The sequence below is a fragment of the Dryas octopetala genome, chromosome 8 (assembly GCF_963921425.1).
Source record: "Dryas octopetala chromosome 8, drDryOcto1.1, whole genome shotgun sequence".
Lineage (NCBI taxonomy): Eukaryota > Viridiplantae > Streptophyta > Magnoliopsida > Rosales > Rosaceae > Dryas > Dryas octopetala.
The window spans coordinates 5923680-5950398 of NC_141373.1; the positions used below are offsets into that span (position 1 = coordinate 5923680).

General features: G+C 37.3%; 4 protein-coding genes and 1 non-coding gene across 5 annotated transcripts; 4 read left to right on the top strand and 1 right to left on the bottom strand.

The window, feature by feature from the left end:
• The first annotated feature begins 6590 nt into the window (after window positions 1–6590).
• Window positions 6591–9485, top strand: LOC147276481 (transcription factor bHLH18-like). Its single transcript, XM_086254344.1, has 5 exons — window positions 6591–6728; window positions 6993–7081; window positions 7390–7938; window positions 8370–8741; window positions 8881–9485. Exons 2-5 carry the CDS (start codon window positions 7046–7048, stop codon window positions 8953–8955), a joined length of 1032 nt encoding a protein of 343 aa, XP_086110470.1. The 5' UTR covers window positions 6591–6728; window positions 6993–7045; the 3' UTR covers window positions 8956–9485.
• Window positions 9486–10919: 1434 nt separating this feature from the next.
• On the top strand, window positions 10920–10993 carry TRNAV-AAC (transfer RNA valine (anticodon AAC)). Its single transcript has one exon. It is a non-coding gene; the product is annotated as a tRNA-Val (tRNA).
• Window positions 10994–11305: 312 nt separating this feature from the next.
• On the top strand, window positions 11306–13313 carry TIN1 (tunicamycin induced protein). The gene is made up of 3 exons (XM_086255463.1): window positions 11306–11490; window positions 11576–11908; window positions 12250–13313. The coding sequence occupies exons 1-3, from the start codon at window positions 11377–11379 to the stop codon at window positions 13051–13053; spliced, it is 1251 nt and encodes a 416-aa protein (XP_086111589.1). The 5' UTR covers window positions 11306–11376; the 3' UTR covers window positions 13054–13313.
• On the bottom strand, window positions 13293–16399 carry LOC147276484 (malate dehydrogenase, glyoxysomal-like). Its single transcript, XM_086255464.1, has 9 exons — window positions 16117–16399; window positions 15666–15881; window positions 14582–14896; window positions 14402–14491; window positions 14222–14305; window positions 14025–14060; window positions 13848–13937; window positions 13662–13756; window positions 13293–13551 (listed from the first exon to the last, which is right to left on the bottom strand). Exons 1-9 carry the CDS (start codon window positions 16186–16188, stop codon window positions 13479–13481), a joined length of 1071 nt encoding a protein of 356 aa, XP_086111590.1. The 5' UTR covers window positions 16189–16399; the 3' UTR covers window positions 13293–13478.
• Window positions 16400–22716: 6317 nt separating this feature from the next.
• Window positions 22717–26364, top strand: LOC147276485 (receptor-like protein kinase 7). Its single transcript, XM_086253625.1, has 2 exons — window positions 22717–25492; window positions 25710–26364. Exons 1-2 carry the CDS (start codon window positions 22936–22938, stop codon window positions 26093–26095), a joined length of 2943 nt encoding a protein of 980 aa, XP_086109751.1. The 5' UTR covers window positions 22717–22935; the 3' UTR covers window positions 26096–26364.
• The last annotated feature ends 355 nt before the right edge of the window (window positions 26365–26719 follow it).

A 26719-nucleotide genomic window follows, 5' to 3' on the forward strand; every position in this document is an offset into this window, starting at 1 on the left:
TTTTTTTTTTTTTTTTTACAAAAGAGCATAAATTTTTGGGTTATGCACTATTTGTTTATAGTTTATTACAAATTCTCATAATATCTTATTTTAAATAAACACTAATCTTTTAGGAAATGAAAAATAATAATTTTATCTTAGAAGTTTTTATTGCTAGTTATTTGTTTTCAACACATAAACTCTCAAGTCCCCGAATCAAAAAAAACTCCCAAGTCCCAAGCATATAAAAGGGTATTTATAGACTGTAAATGAAACTAGCATGAAATTTGTAAGCTAGAAATAAGATGGATTTTTTTATATCGTATTCTTTAACTTATAGAACTAGGGATGGCAACGGGGCGGGTCGGGGCCGGGGGTGCCACCCCCATCCCCCGCCCCCGAAATTATTTGAATCCCCGAACCCGCCCCAAATCCCCGATTATGTAAACGGGGATTCCCCGTCCCCGACCCCGCCGGGGAATGGCTTCCCCGAACCCGCCCCGAATCCCCGCCCCGAATCCCCGCCTCAATGTCCACTTTTTTTTCTACCCTGAACATAATGCATATCAAATAACCATTACATATTTACATAGCACTGCAGTATGATACAAACCTGCTAGCAGTAATTATTAATACAAACCATGAATATATTAATACAAACTTGCTAGTATCAATAGATTCAATTCAAACTTGCTTAACATAATACATATCAAACTTGCAGAGTTGCAGACCTGTTATTAATGTTTCAATGCATCAAACTCACAAATTAATGTTCTAATAGTCCATAAATGGATAAAACTAAATACATGATACATCCATCAATTGATAAGAAAACACATATATGGCATCAAGCTTCAAACATGGTTTAGATATCTCCTTTATGGCTTGCTGGCTGAACCAAGAGAAATGTTGCTTGCTGGTTTAGATATCAAGCTTCATCTATGGCATCTTGCTTGCTGGTTTAGATATCAAGCTTCAAACATGTAATCACTTGCTGGCTGCTGAACCAAGAGAAATGTACTTAGCATATAAAAGACCCCTGAAAATACCTTTGAAAATACCTTCAAACAGTTTATTGCTGTAAGGAATGATAAGTAATACCTTTGAAAATAGTGATTCAACTTATGAAATTCGAAGACTAATCTACTTAGCATATAAAAGACCCCTGTCCTTGTTTAAATACTGACCAGCATAACATTAAAACAGGGGAGATGAAATACTTTAAACCATATAATATAGCAAAAGGGTACATAGGGTTTGACAATACCAACAGAGGTGAGCTATCAGCAACTACAATTTTCATTCACTTTCATGACAATGAAAAGGTTGCAATGTGATCCAAAATCAAGTATTAACTACAGAAGCCTGTCAAAATTGTGATTGAAAAAGAAAATAGTTCAAAATTCATGTGACAATTGACTTAGCAATAAAAACCATCTGTAATCACTTGCTGGCTGCTGAACCAAGAGAAATGTAATAAAAGATTAAACATACTTGATACCTTAGAATCAGCAAGGCAAGTATAGATATTTGGACTGCCAGTATAGATAATAAACACATTCTTACACGCACACACACACACACATTCATATATCAGATATATTGGTACAAATTTAGGGAGGGAAGAGTTAACAAATCTTTCATCTCTCTTTAGGATAAAAAACAGGCACCAACCAAAATACTAATTAGCCAAGGACAGAAATTTAATTGGGAATAAGCCTCCACAAGCATAATTCACAACAACTAAATCGAAGGGAAAAGCTGAAATAACCAAAATAAATCTCAACCCCAAACTAAATCACAAGCAGTACAGATTAAAAGCCATCAAACTAAAATAACCAACTAAATCTCAACCCCATCAAAAGCTGCAGTACAGATGGTTGCGCACGGCAACCTTTCAATTCTAAAATCTGTTAAATCGAAGGGAATTAAAAGCAACACTCGTTCTTGACCAATTCAGAAAGCATCAACAAACAAAAACCAAATACATACCAGAGTCCAGACAGAGGGGAGTAAGCGAGACAGAGATGGTGGTGACTGGTGACTGGTGAGAGGGCGAGACAGAGATGGTGGCGAGAGGGCGAGACAGAGAGGCGACTGGCGAGACTCGAGAGTGCGAGACAGAGGGGCGAGATGGTGGCGAAAGGGCGGCACGACTGCGCGAGAGAGACCGAGTGACTGAGAGATCGACTGGCGACCGAGTGACCGAGTGACTGAGTGGCGAGAGGGCGAGACAGAGAGGCGACTGGCGAAGTGGCGAGAGGGCGAGACAGAGAGGCGACTGGCGAAGTGGCGAGAGGGCGAGAGAGAGACCGAGTGAGTCGAGTGAGTCGAGTGACGGAGTGACTGAGAATCTGAGATAGTTAGAGTTTAGGGTTTGAGTCTGAGTCTCTGAGAGATCGAGATTAGACTTTAGGGTTTGGACCAGTGCAACTGTTTGGTGTATTGGGGTTTCAGGTTTGGCTTTGGGGTTTGGAATTTGGGGTTTTAAAACATATATATAAATATATAATTTAACAAACATACATTAATATATGGTATATACCCTAGACATATATATTTGTTAATTTACTTAACATATATATGTTTTTTCATTTATATAAAGCTTAAGGTTTAGGTTATTAATTTTATTATCTAAATTGTGTATAAATATATAAATTGGAAGAATAAGTTTAGGGTTTAGGGTTTAGGTTATTAATTGTATTATCTAAATGTGTATATAAAAATATAAATTGGAATAATAAGTTTAGGGTTTAGGGTTTATGGGGTTTAAAGGCTTTAGGGTATAAGGTTTAAGATATAGGGTTTAGGGTATAAGGTATAGGGTATAGGGTATGGGTTTAGGGTATAGGGTATAGGGTTTAGGGTATAGGATATAGGGTATAGGGTTATTAATTTTATTATCTAAATTGTGTATAAATATATAAATTGGAAGAATAAGTTTAGGGTATAGGGTTAGGGTATATATAGGGTTTAGGGTTTTATTATCTAAATTGTGTATAAATATATAAATTGGGTTTAGGGTTTAGGGTTTGGGGTTAGGGTATAGGGTATAGGGTTTAGGGTTTAGGGTATAGGATATAGGGTATAGGGTATAGGGTTAGGGTATAGGGTTTAGGGTATAGGGTATAGGGTATAGGGTATAGGGTTTAGGGTTTAGGGTTAGGGTATAGGGTATAGGGTATAGGGTTTAGGGTATAGGGTATAGGGTATAGGGTTTAGGGTTTAGGGTTTGGGGTTAGGGTTTGAGGTTAGGGTATAGGGTATAGGGTTTAGGGTATAGGGTATAGCCGTATAGGGTATAGGGTTTAGGGTTTGGGGTATAGGGTTTAGGGTTTAGGGTTTGAGGTTAGGGTATAGGGTATAGGGTTTAGGGTATAGGGTTTAGGGTTTAGGGTTTAGGGTTTAGGGTTTAGGGTTTAGGGTTTAGGGTTTTATTATCTAAAGTGTGTATAAATATATAAATTGGGATAGTGTACTCATATGAAGTTGGTGGTCTGATGGTAAGGAGCTGAAGGAAGGAGTTTGAGGTGCCAAGTTCGATTCCCAGCATAGCACTTATCACGTTTAAATTTTGGTTATATATATATTTAGTGTAAACGGGGCGGGTTCGGGGTCGGGGGATCTAAAACCATCCCCGCCCCGCCCCCGACTCGGGGCCCCGCCTAAATCCCCGAACCCGAACCCGGCCCCATTTATTCCCCCCATTAGGGTTTTAATCGGATCGGGTCCCCGCGGGGATTCAGCCCCGCGGGGATTTTTGCCATCCCTATATAGAACCAACCACATACATTGTACCCCTCCTATTTGATCTTTACCATTTTCCACACAAAATTAAAATTTATGCAGGTTAGTTTGTTTTAACCAGTCTCGAAATACGTATACAACCAACAAAAGCTAAATAAATCATTGGTAACATCCTTTCTTGAGGCCTGTTGCTAAGTCTAACAAAGAGGGTCGCTCACATTTTGCCTAACCATAGTGTTAATGTGTGGTTAGATGTTAAATTTAGGCCTCCTTGGTTTGGAGAAGCTTTGTATGAGGATTTGGCATGTTTAAATAAAATCACAGATTTCCTCTCAAAAAAAGCTAATAAACCAAATGAAAAGAGGAGTGCAATTCAGTGTCTACGCTCGTGTACAAATGTGGATAAGATTTTATGCCCATGAGGCCAAGACCAGTTGTGGAACTCATTTCCAGGAAACTTCCCTCTGTAACAATAACTCCATTTAATTTTTGTCCTCCTTTGGCCATATCGATCCCTTTTTGGTTGTGCTGAGTCTGCTGACACACAACACACAATGATTCATACAAATCTTCAATTGAACGTATGAGATTTAGATTCACAGTTCAACAGTATAATATTTTATGCAAACTGTTTGACCAACATTACTCATACAAATAAATATCAAGATTCAAGGACTAATAGTTTGTCCATGAATCTTAGGGCCAAGGATCAATTAAGTACATTGTATATATATATATATAAGGAATACTGGAAATGTTTTCTTGTTAAACAATTTAACAACATATATTATACATGTATCAAGTTGATTTACAATTCTACACATATAAAATATTTATGTTGCTAAATTATAAATCTGAATCATTAATAATATTATTTATTATTTGAATGTGTAATCTAAATTTTTAATCAATATAACAATCTTATATTGTTATACTGCTTTATAAAAAAAGATCATTCTAGAAAATAGAAAATATACTATGTTGGCAATGTTGACACCATGCATATATAATTATTGAGAAGGACTTACATATTCCGGGATAGGTGGTATCTCTCTCTCTCTCTCTCTCTCTCTCTCTCTCTCTGGTGATACCACACAGGTGGTATCCAGGGATAGATAAGTTTTATTCTATAATTATATATTGCATCGATCGATCAACTCCATTCTCTTTTGGTTTTTATCTGAACTGGCCGCAAGCAACACCTATAAGGCTATAAGCCTATAACTCTATAAGTACCATTGTTAAATAATCTTCCAGAAGGTTGTGAGTGCTTGACATCAAGGCTAGCTAGGTGGCATCCTGTAAAGTAGTGTAAAGTTGAGTTGTAGTACTCACCACACCATGTTGTCAACTCTATCATGAATTGCGTGCCCTAGAATTGGTTCCAGCACCCAAAAAAAAAGAATTGGTTCCAGCACCCAATCATATTATTTATCAGTTATATACAAGTAAGAAAATACTTGCAAATCCATCCCATGCATACATTGACATGTATAGTCTTATTTTTATCAATATAAAACGTTTGGGTGATCCCATGCATTGACATTCATTTTGTAAGATCTAAAACTTAATTAGGCTCGATCATTATTTGGTCTCGTGATCTTAGGTCCGGCATCAATCTGAGCCAACCATAACCCAATTCAACCCGATTTTATTTTATCATTGGCAAAAAAAACGTCAAAAAGTTTACACAATTATGTAATTATATTATCATATGTACGGAATGAATCTGAATTAGAATCTCAAGACCAAACTGGCCGGACTAGTCCTAAATGGCCGGTCCAAAACCTGCTACTATACTTATTAATGTATATTATGTTGGTGTTGAGAATTCAACTTGATTTTGATCCCAATGTTATATTTTTAAGTGGGGACTAACATGGTCTTCCAAGACCCACAATCCAAATCAATTAATGATCCTCAATATCCAACTCCATTTTGGGTTTGAATTCCAAGTTTTTCTTTTTCCCCTTATGGCCAAACATACAAAGGGATATTTGAAACTTCCAGAAGGGAAGACTTAAGAGAGTGAGTCTAAGAGATCGAAGTAGAGAAAGCAAGATGGCCATGAATGTGAATGCAAAGAGAAACCAAAATGTGTATGCAAAAGTTTAAGTTGAGAGTCTAAGACCAATCCAAAACATGAGCCGACCTCTTAATGGGCCGGTTTGACGGAGCACGTCGGCCCGACAATAAAAGCATAAAGTAGTCAGGTGTACCGTTCTGGAGCACGCGTCAGTAAACTATTGGGCCAGAACCCAAATAGTCAAAGGAAGGTTCCTAATAAGTAATAACCACAATCACCCTCATTAATAATTTTAAACTATTTTCCACACCCATCAATCTCTAATGACACGTCTGAACTCACATGGACTCAGTACACTCACTGTGTGTTTAATCACCGACTTAAATTGGGATGACATAATTAACCAACTCATCTTTTCTACACTCATTGGCTTTGATTTTGAAATGTGAAAAAGAATAATGCAGGGTTGGCTTGGTGATTGGGACCTTGTGGAGGAGGGCCCACATGTCTAATAGTGTTGTTGCTTGAATAGCAACCTCGAATGAAATTTCAATGGCTAGTTGGTGAAGAGCTTGCTAAAAGTCCACAAAGCAACAAAAATTGAATTGCTAATATGTATATTTTATAAGCTTAAAGAGATTAGAGACCCACTAAGACATTACTCAATATAGTTAATTACACGCAAACAATCAAGGAACAATATGGTCAGTACCAATATAGAATAATGGGTGCATCAATCAAATTATCTGGTCCCAGTTTCACTTCAGCTACCCCGTGAGAGAGAGAGAGAGAGAGAGAGAGAGAGAGAGCGATTGTTCAAAGGTATACAGTTGGTAAACTACACAAGCAAGTAAGCAACTAACTACACAAGCAACTGAGCAAGAGCTATAAAAGTTGAAGCAGGTCAAGGTCTTGTAACCTCTAGGAGATCGAAGGAGTACTTGGAAGAAGAAGAAGCTTTGGTCATTGTTGAAGGGTAAGTTAGCTATATATTCTTATTGCTAATACTACTACTACTACTACTAATCTCTAACAAACATTTGTCACACAGAAGAGAATCTGAGAACGTACGTGGCATATTAACTCGATCAGATGCTTTTAAACCATATGTGTTTGTGTATTTGGGAGTTTGTTTAGTATTTTCCACATTTTTGGGAAGTTTTTATTTGCACCCACAAAGAAAAAGGGTGTGTTGAGCAAGAAGACCCAAATAACTTGTTGCAGTGATTTTGTTTTCCAGGGTCCTTCTTGAGCTAGCTCTAGACTAGCTATCAAGCAAAAGAAGCTACTTTAATGGAGATTTCATCAATAGGAGGATTATCTGAACTGGTAAATGCTATCTGCAGTTCTGCACCCCTTTGTCTCTCATATTCTTCTGCTTTTGTATTTGTTTGAGAAGTCAAGAATTATATGGCACATAATTGTATAAATGTTATTACTTTGGACTTTTTTGAAACAGTGTTTCACTACTTTGGTAAGAGATTAAAGGCTTACTTGAAAGTTGAAATATTATAATGATTGGAAGTTACTTGACTTGATGTTATCTGGTTGATGAAATGACTGCAAATAATTTGATATTTTTGGGAGTAAGTGTACAATACATTTAGATGACAACAAAGAAAATTTTGAATTTGCAGGGAATGGAGGATCCCTTCATCAACCAGTGGCACATGAACTCTCTGGATGAGCTCAGCATGCTACCACTAGCATCTGCATTTGGAGAGAATTTGCAACAATCTCACTTTCACCCAATTTTCAACCTTAAAACTTCTGTGGATAATTCTCATACTGCCATTGATAGACCCATGAAACAGCTCAAAACCAACAGCTGGAGTTCATGCAAAACGGATCATGTATCGAACCCACAAGTTGCTTCCTCACCAAACTTTCTTCCCTTTGTCAATTCTAATAACACAAACCAAATGGGAGTTATTATTAAGCCTAAGGAGGAGGCAGCAGTGATTTCAAAGAGCATCAGCAGTACTCTCCCTTCTGATATATTGCTTTCTCAAGGTTCATTTGGCAACCAAAATTATATGTTTAAGGCCAGTCAAGGAGCAAAGAGGATCAGCCCAAGCACTAGGCTTTCGCAAACTCAAGACCACATTATTGCAGAAAGGAAGAGGAGAGAGAAGCTCAGTCAACGGTTCATAGCTTTATCTGCAATGGTTCCTGGCCTAAAGAAGGTAACAGAATCTATATTATTGTCTATGCTTCCAGACTGAGAATATATGTTGTACCTTTCAGACTGAGAATATAATAGAACTAATGTGATCTGAAATTGAAACATAATGGCTTTTGTTGCTATTGTGTGTGTAACTTATAAACCAGTGCTAAATATTCATGTATTTCTGCTAATTCATTGCAGGTTTTATTTAAACATTCTTGAGTTTTCTTGTCTTGATTGTACTCTAAGCAATCTAAACTTAAGCAAAAGACAATCAGTGCATTCTCCAAGCAACCACCAGATAACAGTTAATGTTGAATATAGTGCTTGTCCAATTCTTCATATGTTATTTCCTGAAATCATCTCCTGCAAATTTAGAAATTAATTTGGATTTTTTTTTTCTCTGCTGAATTGTTCTCTAATCCTATATCATACCTCCTGCTATGGCAGATGGACAAGGCTTCTGTTCTTGGAGATGCTATCAAGTACATCAAACAACTGCAGGAGAAGGTAAAGACACTTGAGGAACAAACCAAAAAGAAAAACATGGAATCAGTTGTCTTTGTGAAGAAATCACAGCTCTTTGCCAATGGTGATAACTCTTCCTCAGACAAAAATAACTCCACTGGCCCCTATGAGACACTACCTGAAATTGAAGCAAGGTTCTGTGACAAAAACGTCATGATAAGAATTCACTGTGAGAAAACAAAAGGAGTTGTGGAGAAAATAATAGCAGAGGTTGAGAAGCTCCAACTAAAATTCATCAATAGCAGTGTAATGACATTTGGGAGCTGTGCTCTTGATGTAACCATTATTTCTCAGGTAATTTTGTTATGTCATCATATGATAGGAAATCAAGATTTTTGAGCCTTATTATAGGAGTCCTGGAAATTGATTCAGTTTCTTTATGCTTTTATAATTTTTCATCTAAAGTCAGTTGAACCATCTTGACCTTTGGCAGATGGAAGTGGAATTCTGCCTCTCTGTGAAGGAGCTCGTCGAGAATCTACGATCAGCTTTCAACTTGTTCATGTGAAAAGAAGCCTCAACTTCGCACATGGAAGAATCTCATTCTAAGTTTCTATGCTGCTGCATGCCAGAAGCTTCAAAATAACTAGGAGTAATCCTCAAATTATTCAACCAGTTCAAGTCTACTTTTTCAAAGAATTTCTGTTTACAAGGCCTGCAATTCTTCACCATGTTAGACCCAGTACCTTCAAGCTTGTTAGCTGTCAGGTCCATTTTTCAGGAGGGTTTTTTACTTTAAATTTTTTGCATGGTTAACTTGTTTACCATGTTCAGTTACCCACCTGTTTCAGTAAGTGATCTCACAGCTTGTTTGAGCTTGTTTTTCTAGAGTTTGCAAAATGCAACTGAACCTGTGTTGTGTCCCCTGCTTATCTTTAAGTTGTTGGCAAGGGAAAAGGTTTTTTAGGTGAGTGTAAAAGCAGGCATTTGTTTTAGCAGTTTGTTTAAGTCAGTGTTTTAGAGGCTTGTTGAGCTTCTTTTTCCTAGTAATGTCCCCTCATATGTAACAATTTGGCTGAAAGTAATAGAATAACTCAAGTTTTCACGTTACCCATAAATGATTGTTGCATATTATTGACATATCTTGCGCGAAAGCCAGTTGATGAGTCCAATCATGCACTCTTGAAAATTCACATAAATACCCATATTAAATCCACATAGATATCAAATATGTGGATAATCTCCCAACTTTAGTCACTGAGATTGCCAAACGGGTATTTGATTTTACCAAAAAGCTTGGTCTAATTTATTATATATTAATTCATGACTCCTCACAAAGCCAATGTGAACTTTCAAGCATGCTGCAATCTAAGCCACTTTTTCCAACAACGTAGATTTATCTTATTCTATGTACAAGTCCAATCATTTTTTATTTTCCTTTTTCAAATGATTGCATACAAATACAAATGTGTAGATGCTCTGCAAACAAGACAAAAAGAAGAAAGATTTTCTAATAATCACAAGGGCAATAGTTGAATACCATGTTAAATTATTGTGCATTAGCTGGGAATACAGCCATGCTAGCTAAGCTGATTTTAGGTCGGTCGGTGCTGGAGTAAGACTTTAAAGAATTGACAGTCTAGCAGACAAGTTCTTATATTATAAGGTTATCAAAGTTGGAATTTTGTTGCCAATGGAGGACTTATCTATAGTTTACAAATTTGTACGTCATGCATTTAGGATTGAATCATTAAAGGATTTAACATACTCCTCCCCCCACTGTGATTGTGATCTTTGTATGACTATGACTTTATGCAAGTCTCTTTTAAAAGAATTATTTCCCCTTTTGATAATCAGGAATATTATAATATCATCACAATATATATATATATATGTACATACTTCCTAGTTACATGTGTTAGCATAGTACAAATTGTCCGCATATCTTTAGAATATATAGTATATAAGAACATAGGTACACTATTTTGAGATTAATCGATCGATTTCTAAGGATAAGTTCTACTAATGAATTCAACGACATAATCTTAGAAATTTTCTATTATACATTAAGCAATGTATAATCTCCCAGCAAATTAATTTACATTCTACTATCCAATGAAATGGAGCAATCTTCCTTGTGGCAAGTGGCTTATTGCCAGCTAAAACAAAGAAACAGAGAAACTGACAGCCTATGAATCTAATTATCTAACTCTTGGATACATAATGTCAAGTTGCATAGACCAAATCAATGGTGAAATAATTGAATAGGACCACTTCTAAGTTCTAACAACCTTTTGATTGTAAATTTCATCTACAAGGCCACTAATAAAACTGTTGAATTCTTTTCTCATGATTGCTATTAAGAATTCTTTACTCTTGTTTGGTTGGAACAAGCATGTGCAGCAAAATCAGGTGCAGCGAATGATAAAAATGTTCTTGGGTAAAGAAAAAAAAAGAGAAGCAATCAATGGGATGATTCAACTTACTTTACAATTTCTATATGAATGTAATATTTTCCAAACATGACAACAAGGTTTCGTGGTGTAGTTGGTTATCACGTCAGTCTAACACACTGAAGGTCTCCGGTTCGAACCCGGGCGAAGCCATTCAATTTTTTTTTTTTTATCCCCGAACTTTAAAACGACGCCGTTCCATTCCCCATGATCACACAACCAAAGTCCGAGCAACGAACCTCGGCGAAACGGGCGGGACGCAACCCCGCGTTCGAAAATCCACGTCATCAGGAACAGCAAAAATATCGAACCTCCAACAAATCTCAGCCAATCACGTAAACCCTCGAATAACCTTCCTCTCTTCCCATTGGTCCGTTGCCTCCACGTCATCACCCTCTACAATCTCCACCACATATTTTCCCGCATTCCCGAACATTCCCTTTCCCAAACTTAAACCCAACGAAACCCAAACCCACCGTCTTCATTCCCAGATCCCAAATCACAACAATTCCAATTCCGTCCTCCAAACCCTAACAATGGCGCTCCGAGCTCTGTTTCTGATTCTCTTAACGACGCATTTCACATCTTCCTTGTCTCTAATTTCGACCCCCGGTTTCAATCCTCACTACCCCAGTCCCAGAGCCATCAAAGTAAGCATTAATTTTTTTTCTATTTCAAAATCAATAATTTTTGGATTCGGATATAATTTAATTCTTTTTTTTTTATTAATTGTAGGATTTGAAGGAGGCTATAGTGAAGGGATTGGGGTTTCAAGCGGAGGATTTGAAGGTGACGGGGTTCGATCTGAGGGACGCGCAGGTGGGGCATTCGGTAGCGTACGAGTTCGATGTGGAGGTAGACAATAAGGTGCTGCCTTTCAAGCTTTTGGAGGACGTGGACCGCTGGGACTACATCGATTTGCCTATATTTCGGGTCGAAGAGGAAACCGGTTTGGTCCAGAAGGAGAAGTTGGAAAACGGGTTGCCACCGATTTTGGCTCCGTTTCAGTTGGCCGGGCCTATGGAGCTCTGGATTCAGGACGCCAAAGACATGCGGCTCTCGCTCCCGGTAAGTATTGGGCTTTTAGGATTTTGAATATTTAAAATTGAAATTAGGGATTTGATTTGAAACACTAATCAAAATTTGAATTCTTTAAAGATATTTTTTTTTTAGAATGTTTGATATATAAGCTTGTGTATTGCTTGAGCCCCTATCGAGTGTTCCAGCCTAACTAGCAGTGCTCGAATCCCCACCAGGTGTTCTTGAACTCTGTTTCAAACACTTGTTTGACCATTACTATTTCTAAATTTAAAAAAAAAAATATGCTAAATGACTTTCTTGGAAATTAAGAAAGGACTTCAAATTTTCCTGGAATTGGGAAATGATTGATTTGATTTTATGTTATGCAGCATGATGTGGAGGCTGGGGTTTTGAAGAAGGTGATATTAGCAGAAGGCGCTGTGGTCACTGTGAAGGGTGCGAGGTCAGTGAGCCTGCGACACCCACTTCAGCTCCCACTGCCATTGAACCGAACCAACAATGGCTTCTCCTCTGGGCTCGTAACCCTGGCTGAATTTTTGCGCCATGCTTCACGAACCCAATCAACCCCATTGCTCTCTCTCCGCATTGTGGGTCCTACCTCCCTCACGTCGCCTTCCTCATCTTCGCCCTCCATTAACAACAAGCTCAAGCTCAAGCGTCTTGCTCCTGGCCTTGTGGAGCTATCCTCACCATCTAACACCAAACCTATCTCCGTTGAGCCCCAAGACCTTGCAACTGCCCTTTTGACTCCTAGTTATTTCACCACGGTTTGGCCTCTGGCTTCCATCAATGGGTCGAACCCTAACTTGATGGGGTTCGAGGCACTGCTTGCATCTGTGCTGGGTCCTAAGGCCAACAAGAAAGGTTCTTTTAAGTTGTTGAAGGCAGATGTGTCTGCGCAGACGTTTTTGAAGATTGGATTTGGGGTGGAGAAGAAGCTGAAAGGAGAGGACTTGGAAGGTTTTCAAGAGTGGAGGACAAAGCCTGAGACTGTAAGGATGCATTTTGAGGTGCTGGCTAAGGTTGATGGGGATAAGATTGTGCCGGAGAGAATTGTCCCGATCAACCCTGTGATGGTGGAGGATACTGTGGCCCCTAATGCCCTGTTTGGGAATGCCACCATGTCCACCACCCCCATCGTTCAACCCCCGCCCATCCCCTTAACCCTGTAAAGCTTCTGTTTTTTCGGGTTACTGATAGAAAGTCTTGAAGTGTAAAAAGATAAAATGGTTTTTCTTCTTTTTTGATACTGTAAAGCTGTATGCAACGGAGGTACTAAGATTATTCATTTTTTAACGACTTCTGAGTTCTCTCTGATTGTATATCATTTTTACCCCTTTTTGATGATGTAAGGACCTTCTTAGACAGAGAGGGCCATAGCTACGTTTCTGTTATGTAAACCATGAAACGATAATGAAAACGATTGCATATATATTATTTACAGAGCCTATGTATGTTGTAGAAGTTCAACTTAGTCGGAGGGACTGTTGATTCAAAGTGACAATGTAATACTTCCTGGTTTATTCATTTCCTCCAACTGGATTCTGAGTACAAGAGCAACTACTAAATATAAATCCCTGTAAGAGAGATGAGAAATCTACTTCCTGATGAAAGAAATGCCTTTCTGGATACTTGCTGCTAACTCTTTTTTTGCCTTCTCCAAACCAGCCCTGTATGGAGAGATGTTGAACATATCAGAATGCAAATAATTATTTGTAATTAGTATGCTATTTGGCTGCAACAAATTGTGGAGTGGTTGTTTTGTCTGAGCACTATATACCTCTCATACTCATTCAGGGGCCCAAGTTGGTAGATCTCCTCAGCTCCATTACGACCAAGTCGTACCTTGGTGGCAAAGAAAGGAAGTTCTGTAACCTGCCATAAACAATGAACATTATGTTTGGTTATTAGAGGTTCAGAACTGAATATGAAGACCATATGCACCCACAAGGCTAGAACACAGTACCTGAGAAGCAACATAGCTGCATTCAACAATGCCAGCATCTCCTCTCAAGCCACGAAGGCATGCATCCGCAAATTTTACAGCAGCATATGCCTGTAGATATTTCGTAGTTATAATACTTGTATAATCCCAAACAATTGACTTCTGTGCTTAGTGATTGAACGAATTGAAATGGCTTACCATTGACAATGTTGCTGAGCCAGCCCCAGCTTTTGCCTGCAAAATTGTGAACAATTACTTGATGGTATCATGTAGATGGTTTTTGTTAAAGAATGAAGATACCAAAACAGAATTCTGGACTGAAAAGCTGTAGCAGTTGGTTAAAACTCCAGTGACAAATGATTGGGAGACTTGGTTTTTGTGGTGGGTGGCATTACCTCAACAACTTCTGTTCCACCATTTTGAATGCGATTCGTCAGGTATACTGTTTCTTCTGGGGTGAAGGAGCAAGGAGGCTTGACCTGCATAGAGAGATACCTTCTTGAGAATCATGCCCACTTCCCTAAACATAAGTAACATCTGAAAATGCTGAAACTCATAAATGCATTCTATAAGACCTGTGACAGAAGTGGCAAAATGGTCACTCCTGCATGACCTCCAACAACTGGAACATCAACTTCCCTAGGATCAAGCCCCAGAACTTCAGCCTGCAAAGATATTACGATCAGAAACGAAATGAAAACCATGAATTCCAATGATAGGAAGCATGCTGAGGTACTTCTCTGAGTAATACTTACAACAAAAGTGTTTGCTCTCACTACATCAAGCATTGTAACTCCTAGAAGTCGCTTTGGATCATAAGTTCCAGCTTTCTTGAAAACCTCAGCTGCTATAGGAACTGTGGAGTTCACTGGATTACTGATCAAGTTGACAATTGCCTTGGGGCAGCACTTTGCAATTCCTTCACAGAGGGTCCTGACAATTCCGGCATTGATGTTGAAGAGATCATCCCTTGTCATTCCTGGCTTCCTTGGAACACCAGCTGGTATGATCACAAGGTCTATGCCTGTGAGAGCATTCTCAAGCTGTGGCTGCCCTAAGAAACCGCGCACCTAAATTCCAAGGATGACATTTATTTTAGAGTCATTCACAGTTTAATAGATACGACTAACATCAGTGGCAGAAGGGATTAATGTCATTTTGCTCTCCAGACTTCTAATTTGGAAAATTAAGGACCTTGACTTTTTCAATTTTGCCAATTGAGGTTCTTTCGCCAATTTACATATTTTTCATCCAAAATGTCGGGATGATCAACCAAAATTTAGCGAGAAATGAAGGAGGGAAAAATGATGCATGAGGAAAAAATGGTAAAATCTAAATAGAAGAGACCATTTTGCCCTCAAAGATTTGGATGAAAAATGTGTAAATTGTCGGGAGAACCTCAATTGGCAAAATTGAAAAAAGTCAGGGTCCTTAATTTTTCAAATTAGAAGTCTTGAGAGCAAACTGATATAAGTGTAATAATCTGGGGAGCAAAATGGTATTAATCCCGTGGCAGAATAAGGACCTAAGTCAAGGACTTAAGGACTTGCATATCAGCTGCTAAATAGATTTGGATGGCTGAGATGAATCTCATCCACTTTATCACAGTGTACATCTTATCCGTTCATATCTAATCTAACGGTTGATATGCAGGTCCTCAACTAAGGTACTCTAGAACGTTTCCGCAATTTACAAACATCCTAACTTAAGCCTCATTGTCAATAACTGGGAATCACAACATTTCAAGAAAAGTATTCAGTGCACTATGGAATGCAACAAACATTTTCATCAGAAAAGATATTGGAACTTGAAAATTGAAGTTGATGAAGGATGAATTACCACAGCACCAGTGTCCATGTGACTAATGTCAGCTGTGACACCAGGGGCATTAACGACATCATAGAGATGAAGAACTGAAACCAATGGATTCATTTTCATGAGCATTGCAAGAGGTTGGCCAATGCCTCCAGCAGCACCCAAAATTGCCACTTTAAACCCAGGTGCTCCTCCTTTGGCTCTGCAATCAGCTCTTCTTATAGCAGAACCATCCTCCATCTTTTTACAGCACACAAATCCAAACATCAGTATTTTTACCAGCATCAAACTAATTCTCAATATGAACTTCACAATGAATTGAATGTTATTAATTGATAATACTAATTGCTCTACTTCATCAAAACACTTGAACAATTTTCTTTATGAATATAATGCATAAAAAAGTTTAGTTTTACATTGGAGGCATGAGAATCAACATTGTACCAAGCACACAGAGAAACCCAAGAGAGCAAACCTGGGGATTTGATGGGTACAGATGAGCAGAGAGTCTTGCAATTCGTTGGTTGGCTTCTACACTGAACTCCATTGTTTCTGTATTCTTTCAGACAAGGGAGAGAGTGATAGGGTTTAAGTGTAAAGGTATCACAAGCTAGCCTGCCTACATGTAATGGAAGATAAATAATTGAATAATAAATTCAAAAATTCCATTTTAGAAAAAAACAAAAGGATAATTGGAAAGAATGATGCATAATTTTCGAAATTTTTCATTTGTGTGGAAACTAATTGTTTTAGCAACTTATCCTATCCCATCTCTCAGTTGTGGCTCTCACAAATTTAACTATGAACTTATATCATCTGTCTGGGTTTGATCCAGACTTGTTTATAGTGACGTGGTGACGTGGCATGGCTCTCACATTCCTAGATGGCTAGATGTGACACTGGCCCATCAATTGGAAAATCAGACGGATAAATAGCCCATGAAGCTGGTGTGACTTGTGAGACTGAAGGACATGTCTAGGCAGGACTAGAATCGTTATGGGCCACCCAAGAGCCCATTAAAGCAACGATACATAGATCCCTTGTAGCCCAAAATACTAAATTATGAGCCTGGATTGTAAGGCCCATTGGGCTTGCGGGTACTCATAACTCCAGTGATCCAGAGCTTTACCATTTTATATGCAAGTCCTAAAATAAGTACTCAATTTAGTTTCTCATTAGAATACTTATGTAACTTACAAGCATCATAACTTAAGCCTCATTGTCAATAAGTGGGGAATCACAACACTTAAAGAAAAGTATTCAATGCACTATGGAATGTAATGTAGCAAACATTTCTTAACAAAAATAGACTGAAAATCAAAGTTGATGAAGAGAGAATTACCACAGCACCAGTGTCCATGTGACTAATGTCAGCTGTGACACCAGGGGCATTAACCACATCATAGAGATGAAGAACTGACACCAGTGGATTCATTTTCATTAGCATTGCAAGAGATTGGCCAATGCCTCCAGCAGCACCCAAAATAGACACTTTAAAGCCATGTGCTCCTCCTTTGGCTCTGCAATCAGCTCTACTTATACCACAACCATCCTCTATCTTTTTGCAGCATGCAATCCATCATTACTTTGCCAGTATCAAACTAATTCTCAATATGAACTTAACAATATTGAATGTTGTTAATTGATAATACTAAATGCTCTACCTCATCAAAACATTTTAACAATTTTCTTTATGAATATAATGCATAAGAAACAAAAAAAGTTCAGTTTTACATTGAAGAAATTTAGGAAATTAGGAAACTGAGAACATATGACATGTATGAGGCCAAAGGCATGAGAATCAACTTTGTATCAAGCACACAGAAAAACCCAAGAGAGCAAACCTGGAGTCTTGCAATGCGTTGGTTAGCTTCTACACTGGACTCCATTATCTCTGTGCTCTTTCAGACAAAGTTGAAAGTGAGAGGGTTGAAGTGTGTAATGGTATCACAAGCTATCCAACATTCCTACCTACATTTAATCGATGATAAATAATTAAATAATAAATTCAAAAATTCCATTTTACAAAGATACAAAGGGATGATCGGAAAGAATGATGCATAGTTTTTGAAAATTTTTCATTTGTATGGAAACTAATTGTTTTAAGGCACAAGTTTAAAATAAATACCCAACTATGATTTTTGCAGACTTGACTTTTTTAATGATATAGATGCCAAATTTTCACCACGTGAATTAATTGTGTCTCGTAAACAAAATCATTTAAAAATATTTAAAATAAAAATAAAAAGGAACTAAACAAATTTCACCCAGCTGAACCTAAGCCCAACAGTGTCATTCGTTTGACCACCCCCCTCCGCCTCCTCACTTTATTTTCCTATCACCCACTCTCAAGCGGGCAATACTTGGATCCCCTCAGAGTGCACCTGCCCCTCTCAAGCAAAAGATGAGCCAAAACCCCAGAAAATTAGCATTAAATTAGCATAAAACAAAAAAAAAAAAAATCCATTGGAACGATCAGACCCACCCACTCTGAACCAATCTCACTAATTCTTTTAACAACTTATCCTATCCCATCTCTCTCAGTTGTGGCTTTACAATTTTAATTATGATTTTATAGAGAGAAATTTGCATGTAACGAATGTAAACATTTTTTCTCCCATTATAAATGGTCACATGACTAATATATGTGATAAAATGTTGTGAGAGTATGAGTGTATAAACCCTTAAATGCAAATTTTTCTCTACATGTGTTTAGATTAATAACATGGTGTTATTAATGTACTTAAATTATAACATGTGTATAATTACTAATTTATAAAATTTTAAACCTTCAAAAATATTCTTAAAATCATACATATGTTATAATCTAAGTAGATTAGTAACACCACATTATCATGACATATAGTGTTACGATCATATATAATAATTTTTCAAACTTGTTTTTGGTGACGTGGTAAGGTGGCACCCTTACCATGGCTCTCAAATTCCTACATTTGACATTAGACCATCAATTGTGTCAGGTGTTTTTTATTTTTATTTTTGATAAATAACCCAAAAAAGAATTTGCATGAAAATACTAAATTATGAGCCTGGATTATAAACTTGAGAATTCATTTTTTGATTATATTCCAAGGAATCTAACTTGTGGGTACTCATAACTCTAGTGATCTAGAGCTTTTATTATTTCACTCAAAGTTTTTAGTTTTAGTCATTATTGAATATAAAAATAGAAAAAAATTATTAATTCTTAGTCTATCTCAATCCTATACTTTTTTAGGATGAAAAGAAAAATTCAAAAGGGCCAATTATAAATAAATCAATAAAAATTTTCAAAGTTACATATTAATCAATTCACTTTTTTTATAATTTCATTTTAGTACTAAAATGAAAAAAAAAATTACAATAGATCAATAAATATACATTATTATGCAGATTTAGATTTGTATTAGGTTTGTGTTTGACTGTTATGCAACAAAACAACTTAGGGTTTAACTCCTGGGTTTTGGGCAGAGGCATAAGTTCTAGAACTCTAATTCCAAATCTTAAATCTTATTTCTAAATCCTAAACTTCATTTCTATACTTTAAACCAAATCAAGGGTAATGTCGTAATTGTATGCTCATAAGTAATAAAAAAATGAAATGGACAAGTTAGTATTTTTCAACGCATCAAAATACATGACATCAGCAAGTGAGTTGGTGCTTAACGACTAAAGTGTGATAAAATTTCAAAAACGATATACTTTTATGAGAAAAGAAAATTCACATTGACCATTATATAATATTGAAATATTTTATTTAAATATAATTTATTTTTTTCAAAATTTTAAATGAAGGGTAAAATAGGCATTTTAAAATTTAGGGTGTAGTCGACAAAAAAAATTAGGATGTATAGGATTGAAAACTTGCACTTAAAAAAAAGTAGGGGATATGGAGAGAGACACACACCAAAAGGGCAAAAAAAGACCGATCTTGCAAGATTTGAAATGTGAGTGGGATGGCTGAAGCCATCAAGCAAGTTGTAATGTAATGAAGAAGTCCCAAGTGTGATGTAAAGACATAGCTTTCTGTTTTATTTTTTGGCCACGATATATCTTTCTGTTTTCTCTTTTGCAGATGTGAGTCAGTGAGTGTGACCATGTTTGTTGGTCCATGGGCCCACAAGTTTGGTCGTAGTTTGACTATGGACTTGATGTTTAATCTTTAGCTCAACATTCACTGAATTTGTTCCCCAATATTCAACCTCCTTTTTTTCTTGTTTCCAATATTCAACCTCCTTAGCTACTTAGTCGCTTTGACTTGCCCTGTGATGTTGCATATTTTATAGGAGGATAAGCAAAGTGCTATTCCTTTCTAATTAAAATAAATAAACTTTTGGAAGAATTATCAAATTATTTTGTTTCTCAATCTTGTAACACATTTAATTAAGAAACAATTAATATAATTTTTTATCAGACAATATAGAAAGAGGTAGAGTTTAAACATGAAACATTTTGTGTAGAAATAAATATTCTAAACTTTTAGTGTTATGCAATTGCTGGGTAGTCTAATTGAACATGCGTAGATTTACCCACAATGCACCTATATTCGATCCCTCCTCCCCCAACTAAAAAAAAAAAAAAAAAACTTTTAGTGCTACAAGCTCCCACACAACAAAAATTAAAGAAAATAGTTTATGCACCACTTTCGGTATTTAATTAAGTGAGAAAAAAAAGTATGCAACTTATCAATTTTAGGTCCCATGGGCAAGCCCTGTCCCTTGGAAAATTATGAATGGAATAAATACTTGTCTAAGGACTAATTAGGGTTTGAAATATTGTTGAAGAACACAATGACCACGCACTCTAGTACTTATATATAATATATGATGTTAGTAATAATATCCTGACTAGTACACCTGTGATATTAGTACCTTTGTATCTGTTTGAATATGCCATAATAGATATTATAAGAGATTGGCCTTTTGAATACATTCCTCACCCTACATTTGTTGATGATAGCTTTACAGATTAATTAACCATGTGCTTTATAGCTCCATTTCAGATGTGATAGATTTTTTTGACATATAATCAGTAAAAGAGTCTCAAACCCTTTTTTTTTCCATCTGTAAATTACCACTTTCCTGGAAAATCTGATAGTATTTTCTATCCACAATGAGCTAATCATATACCCCATTATAGCCAGAGCTTTGTGTATTTTATCATAGTGAAATACACATTTGACTATATAACAGCCAAAAAGAGGCAAGAAATTAAATCAGTGATATAGATATGTTGCCTAGCCTTCAACTTAGACTAACAGTAGTCAAGTAGTATTCATTATTGTTTGTTTGTTCATGAGAAATTTTCAGAAGGTGGTCTGTTTTCCAGCCTTCGGGGGTACTTTCCGGTGTTGCTTACGTGGCAGTGATTTAATATACACGTGCCAGAAAGGGAAAGTCAGTCGGTCAGTCAGCTCTGGCGGCTTAGACCACATTCTATGCCAGTGTGCCTGTGTGTGGAAACTGTAGTGCGGCTATGTACTATGATCAGAGATTTAAAGCATATTTAATTAATTATTACATAATGATTAAATCACTTTGTTTAATCTATACATGCACACGGTTACGCAGTGATTAATTTCGTCACGTTTAAAGATAATGCGGTGTTATTAATGGGATTCAGGGACTTTTTGTTACTTTATTGTAGTGCTGGATTTGGAAGCATTGTACAAAAAGTCTCACAAGGACACCGTCGACTTCACTTTTACTCACATTTTGGACTATTGGACGGTGAAGGAACCTTCAGCTATTTTTATTTTTTATTTTTTATTTTCCATTTTTTATTTTAATAGAAATAATTATTGGAGGAAACAAAATTTGATGCAAAACCTTCAATCATTATATAAACGAGAAGAGAAAAAGTTTAATCAACATGTCATTTACAAGTGATAAAAGGTAATTTTATTCAGCACCCTTGATTGCCATTTTCATGTATTAATAGTAAACATTATCAACTTTTTGTAAGATTGGACTTTTTTTTAAAAAATTTTATGAGTTACACTGATAAATTGATTTAAAGTAGAAGTAAATTGATCAGCACTGTTTTAAACCAATGTGATTTACATATGGAAAATGTTGAACAATCTACATTTTGTAGGAATAGGATCGTTCGTTGATGTTTAGGGGGTGTCCCCAACTCAGATTTTAAAGGAGTTTAATGGATTTTAAAATCCATAGAATCTATCAAAATCCAAAGGAATTGGGTGGAATTCTTATGGAATTTGTTATGTGTAAAAAATGCATTCAAATCCATCCAAATCCATTAAAATCCTTCACTTAATGAAATCCATGACTTTTTGAGGACACCTGAATTTCATTGGAATCCATTAAAATCTGAATTGGGGACACCTAAACTTCATTGGAATCCATTAAAATCTAAATTGGGGACACCTAAATTTCATTAAACTTTTAAAAGCCAATGAAATCTAAGTTGGGGACATCCCCCTTAGTATTTATCTTTTATTTATATCTAAAACAAAGTCCTTTATTTTATCAATTTTTTATTATTAATATACTATTATTCATAAGTTTTGAATTTATAACATACTCTAATAAAGAAAAACTGGGTGACATTCACTTGATCAAAACATCATTGACATTTGTTTTATCATTTAAGATTTAAGCTAAAAAATTAGTAGATGATCTAAATTCATCTTTATAACGTATTAGTTGATTGCATGATATGGCTATTGATATCAATGTATTACATAAACTATAATAATAATAATATAAATAGTTAATAATAAGTGATAGATTTGGATTCTCTGCTAGTTTTAATCTTCACTATATAATAGAAATTTAAAAATTTATGTAATTTTATTCACACTTAAAAAATACTTCGAATCAATTATATTCATCTATAGATAATAAATATATATGACTAAAATAAAAGACTAACATAAATTAGTAGAAAATCTAAATCCTCAAGTGACATACGTAATTCGTTAATATGTTTCCAGTGCCTTGTAGTGTAGGGTAGAAAGTTATAAATCATCTTTAGAGAAAACCGAACCGGCCAATGTATTAATGGAATCGGATCCGCTTATGAAAAGTTGAAAACCATGCTCTTCGAAGTTCCAAACTTTGCGTGCGAAAATTTTCTTCCTTCACTACTCTGCAATACACGTGAATGAATACCTCTCTCTCTCGATCACAATCACAATGACACAATGCTAACTCATGAACCCAAAATTCCAAGCAAGCCACCTTCCTAACTCAACTCCGTTTTCAACTTGCCACATCCATTCACCATAACCAAAACTGACGTCTCAACCTCAAAGCCTTCACCGGACGGCATGTCGTTCAGGCAACAACTCCCTCCGACTCTTCTTCTCCCTCTGCTCTTCCTCTGCCTGCTTTCTCCTTCCATATCTGACGAGCTTGAACTCGAGCCAATCTTCAAGCTCAAGACCGCCCTCCAAAAATCAAACCCAAGTGTTTTCAGTTCTTGGAAACAAGAAAATCCCACATGCAACTTCACAGGTATTACCTGCAATTCCAATGGACTTGTCGCAGAAATCAATCTTTCGCAGCAAAAAATTTCTGGGGTTCTTCCTTTTGATGCAATATGCTCGCTTCAATCGCTAGAAAAGCTTTCTCTAGGCTCAAATGGCTTGTATGGTACTCTCACAGAGGACTTGAGGAACTGTACAAGCTTGCAGCACTTGGATTTGGGCAACAATTCTTTTACAGGCGAAGTGCCTGACTTGTCCTCTTTGAGCCAGTTAAGCCTCTTGAGTCTGAATGGAAGCAGATTTTCTGGGAAATTTCCATGGAAATCGCTGGAAAATCTTACCAACTTGTCATTTTTGAGCATTGGTGACAACCCATTTGATGAAACTCTGTTTCCTGTGGAGGTTGTAAAGCTTAACAAGCTTTATTGGCTTTATCTCACAAATTCAAGCATCATGGGGCAAATCCCGGAGGGTATTGGAAACCTTACTCTGCTCGAAAATCTCGAGCTTTCCGGTAACAAATTGTCTGGTGAGATTCCGCCGAGTATTGTAAAGCTCGAGAAGCTCCGGCAACTCGAGCTTTACGAGAATTTCCTGACCGGGAAACTTCCGGTCGGGTTTGGCAACCTCAGGAGCCTTGGGAACTTCGATGCCTCGACTAATAGGCTCGAAGGCGATCTCTCCGAGCTCAGATTCTTGACACAGCTGGTCTCTCTGCAATTGTTCCAAAACAAATTAGTAGGAGAGATTCCAGAGGAGTTTGGGGAGTTTAAGAACCTTACTGATCTCTCACTTTACACCAACAAGCTCACCGGGACTCTTCCTCAGAAGCTTGGTTCTTGGGGAGGCTTAGACTTCATTGATGTCTCAGAGAACAGTCTGACAGGTCCTATACCACCTGACATGTGTAAAAATGGCAAAATGACTGATCTTCTTCTGCTGCAGAACAATTTCACAGGTGGGATCCCTGAAAGCTATGCAAATTGCAAGTCTTTGATTCGGCTTCGTGTGAATAACAATTCGCTTTCGGGTACTGTCCCTGCCGGAATATGGAGCTTGCCAAATCTTATTGTAATTGATCTTACTAGGAATCAATTTGAAGGTCCTCTGGCTTCAGAAATTGGTAAGGCAAGCTCTCTGTCACTATTGCTCTTAGCCAACAATAGATTTTCAGGTGAATTACCTGCTACTTTCTCTGAAGCTACTTCATTGGTCTCAATCCAGCTGAGTGTGAACCAATTTGAGGGTCAAATCCCAGAAACAATTGGGAAATTGAAGAAATTAGGCAATCTTCATTTGGATCAGAACATGTTGTCTGGTACCATACCAGAGTCATTAGGTTCATGTGTTGGTATCTCTGAAATAAACCTTGCCCACAACTCTCTTTCTGGCCAAATTCCGGCGAGTCTCGGATCATTGCCTAATCTGAACTCCCTGAACCTATCAGGAAACCAACTTTCGGATGAAATTCCGACAACTTTGTCAAGCCTCAAACTCAGCCTTCTTGATTTGACAAACAACCGGTTGATTGGCCGCGTACCCGAATCACTATCCATTGCAGCCTTTAATGGAAGCTTTGCTGGAAATCCGGGTTTGTGTAGCCGGAACATGAAGAATATGCAGTCTTGTTCTTCGAATTCTGGGAATTCCAGCAGTCCCCGGTTATTCCTGTCCTGTTTCATTGCTGGAATACTTGCTGTGCTTGTTTTGCTTGCTGTTTTCTTGCTCTTGAAGCTAAGGAGGAACAATCTTGACCATCCATTGAAGAGTAATTCTTGGACTATGAAGCAGTACCATGTGCTAAGCTTCACAGAGAAGGAAATCTTGGACTCAATCAAAGCTGAGAATTTGATTGGCAAAGGAGGGTCAGGGAATGTATACAAAGTGGTACTGAGCAATGGGAAAGAACTTGCTGTGAAGCACATTTGGACCGCGTCTGCAGACTCCGGTGACCGGAGAAGTTACCAGAGCAGCGCCTCCATGTTGAAGAAGTCTAAATCCGGGTCATTGGAGTATGATGCTGAGGTGGCCACTCTGAGCTCACTGAGGCATGTGAATGTGGTGAAGCTCTACTGCAGCATAACAAGTGAGGACAGCAATCTGCTGGTTTATGAGTACTTTCCGAATGGGAGCTTATGGGATCAGCTGCACACTAGTAGGAAGATGAAGATGGGTTGGGAGGTAAGGTATGAGATTGCAGTGGGGGCTGCAAGGGGATTGGAGTATCTTCACCATGGCTGTCATAGGCCTGTGATTCACAGGGATGTGAAGTCTAGTAATATTCTGCTGGATGGGGATTGGAAGCCAAGAATTGCTGATTTTGGACTTGCCAAGATTGTGCAGGCTGGTGGAGATTGTACCCAGATGATTGCTGGGACACTTGGCTACATAGCTCCTGGTAATTTTCCCTTTTTTTCTTTTATATATATTATATTGGAAAATGTTATCTTGTCATATATGTTATGTTATATTGTTGGACTGTGAATCCGAACCATTGATTAGAGTTTAGTGACATAACATATCAGATATATTTTCATGAAGTATCATGTGAACATTTTAATGGGCCAGTTTATGACAGAAATGTGACTAAATTTCTCTTTGTTTTGGTGGTTCAGAGTATGCATATACCTACAAGGTCACTGAGAAGAGTGATGTTTATAGCTTTGGGGTGGTCTTGATGGAGTTGGTCACAGGGAAGAAGCCAGTTGAGCCAGACTTTGGAGAGAACAAGGACATAGTGAACTGGGTATGCAGCAAAGTGAACTGCAAAGAGAGTGAAGAGAGTGTACTTGAACTGTTGGACTCGAGCATCTCAGATGCTCTAAAAGAAGATGCCATCAAGGTGTTGAGCATAGCAATTCGCTGCACCGCGAAAGTGCCAGTTCTAAGACCCTCCATGAGAATGGTGGTTCAGATGCTTGAAGAGGCTGAGCCTTGTAGACTCAGCAGCATAAGCATTACCAAGGAAGGTGAAAATAGTCAGGGGAAGTACCCCTACTGAATGCTAAAATAGTTCAATGGTTTTTAGCTTTTTACCTTTGAGGTAAGAAATTCAGATACCTCACAAGACACAAGCAATGCTCAGCTTGTGAACTGTAATAGGCTTCTTAGCTAGGAAGAAGCTCCTACCTACAAAGCTTGGGAGGAGTTGAATCACTTAGATCTCTGCTTGCAAGAGAGAGTTTTTGTACTCCTTTTGATATTTTTCCTGCTCATTCAGAGTGGGTTACTTTGTAATATAATTGCAATAATACAATCACTTTTGAAAAACATTAGGCAATCATGGAAGTGCATTGTTGATTGGCAGTGTGAATAAAATGCCTTTCAACTTAAGACTTGTATCCAACAATATGAAAACCAAGCCTATTATGGGCAATGAGAAAAGAGGTTGATCAAACTGTATCAAGATCCAAACAAGCCAAACAAAGTCACCAAGTACGTACTGAAGCAGTTTAATAATGGAAATTATACAATTGATTCAAGATTGTCAATCTATGAGTGTCATCTCATTAAAAAAGGTTCACATACACAACCCAACAAATTAATTGAAAGTTTGAACTGCAACACTTTGATTGAAAAGCCATGAAATACATTTGATTCAAAGTTGTGGACTGAATTGGAGAAA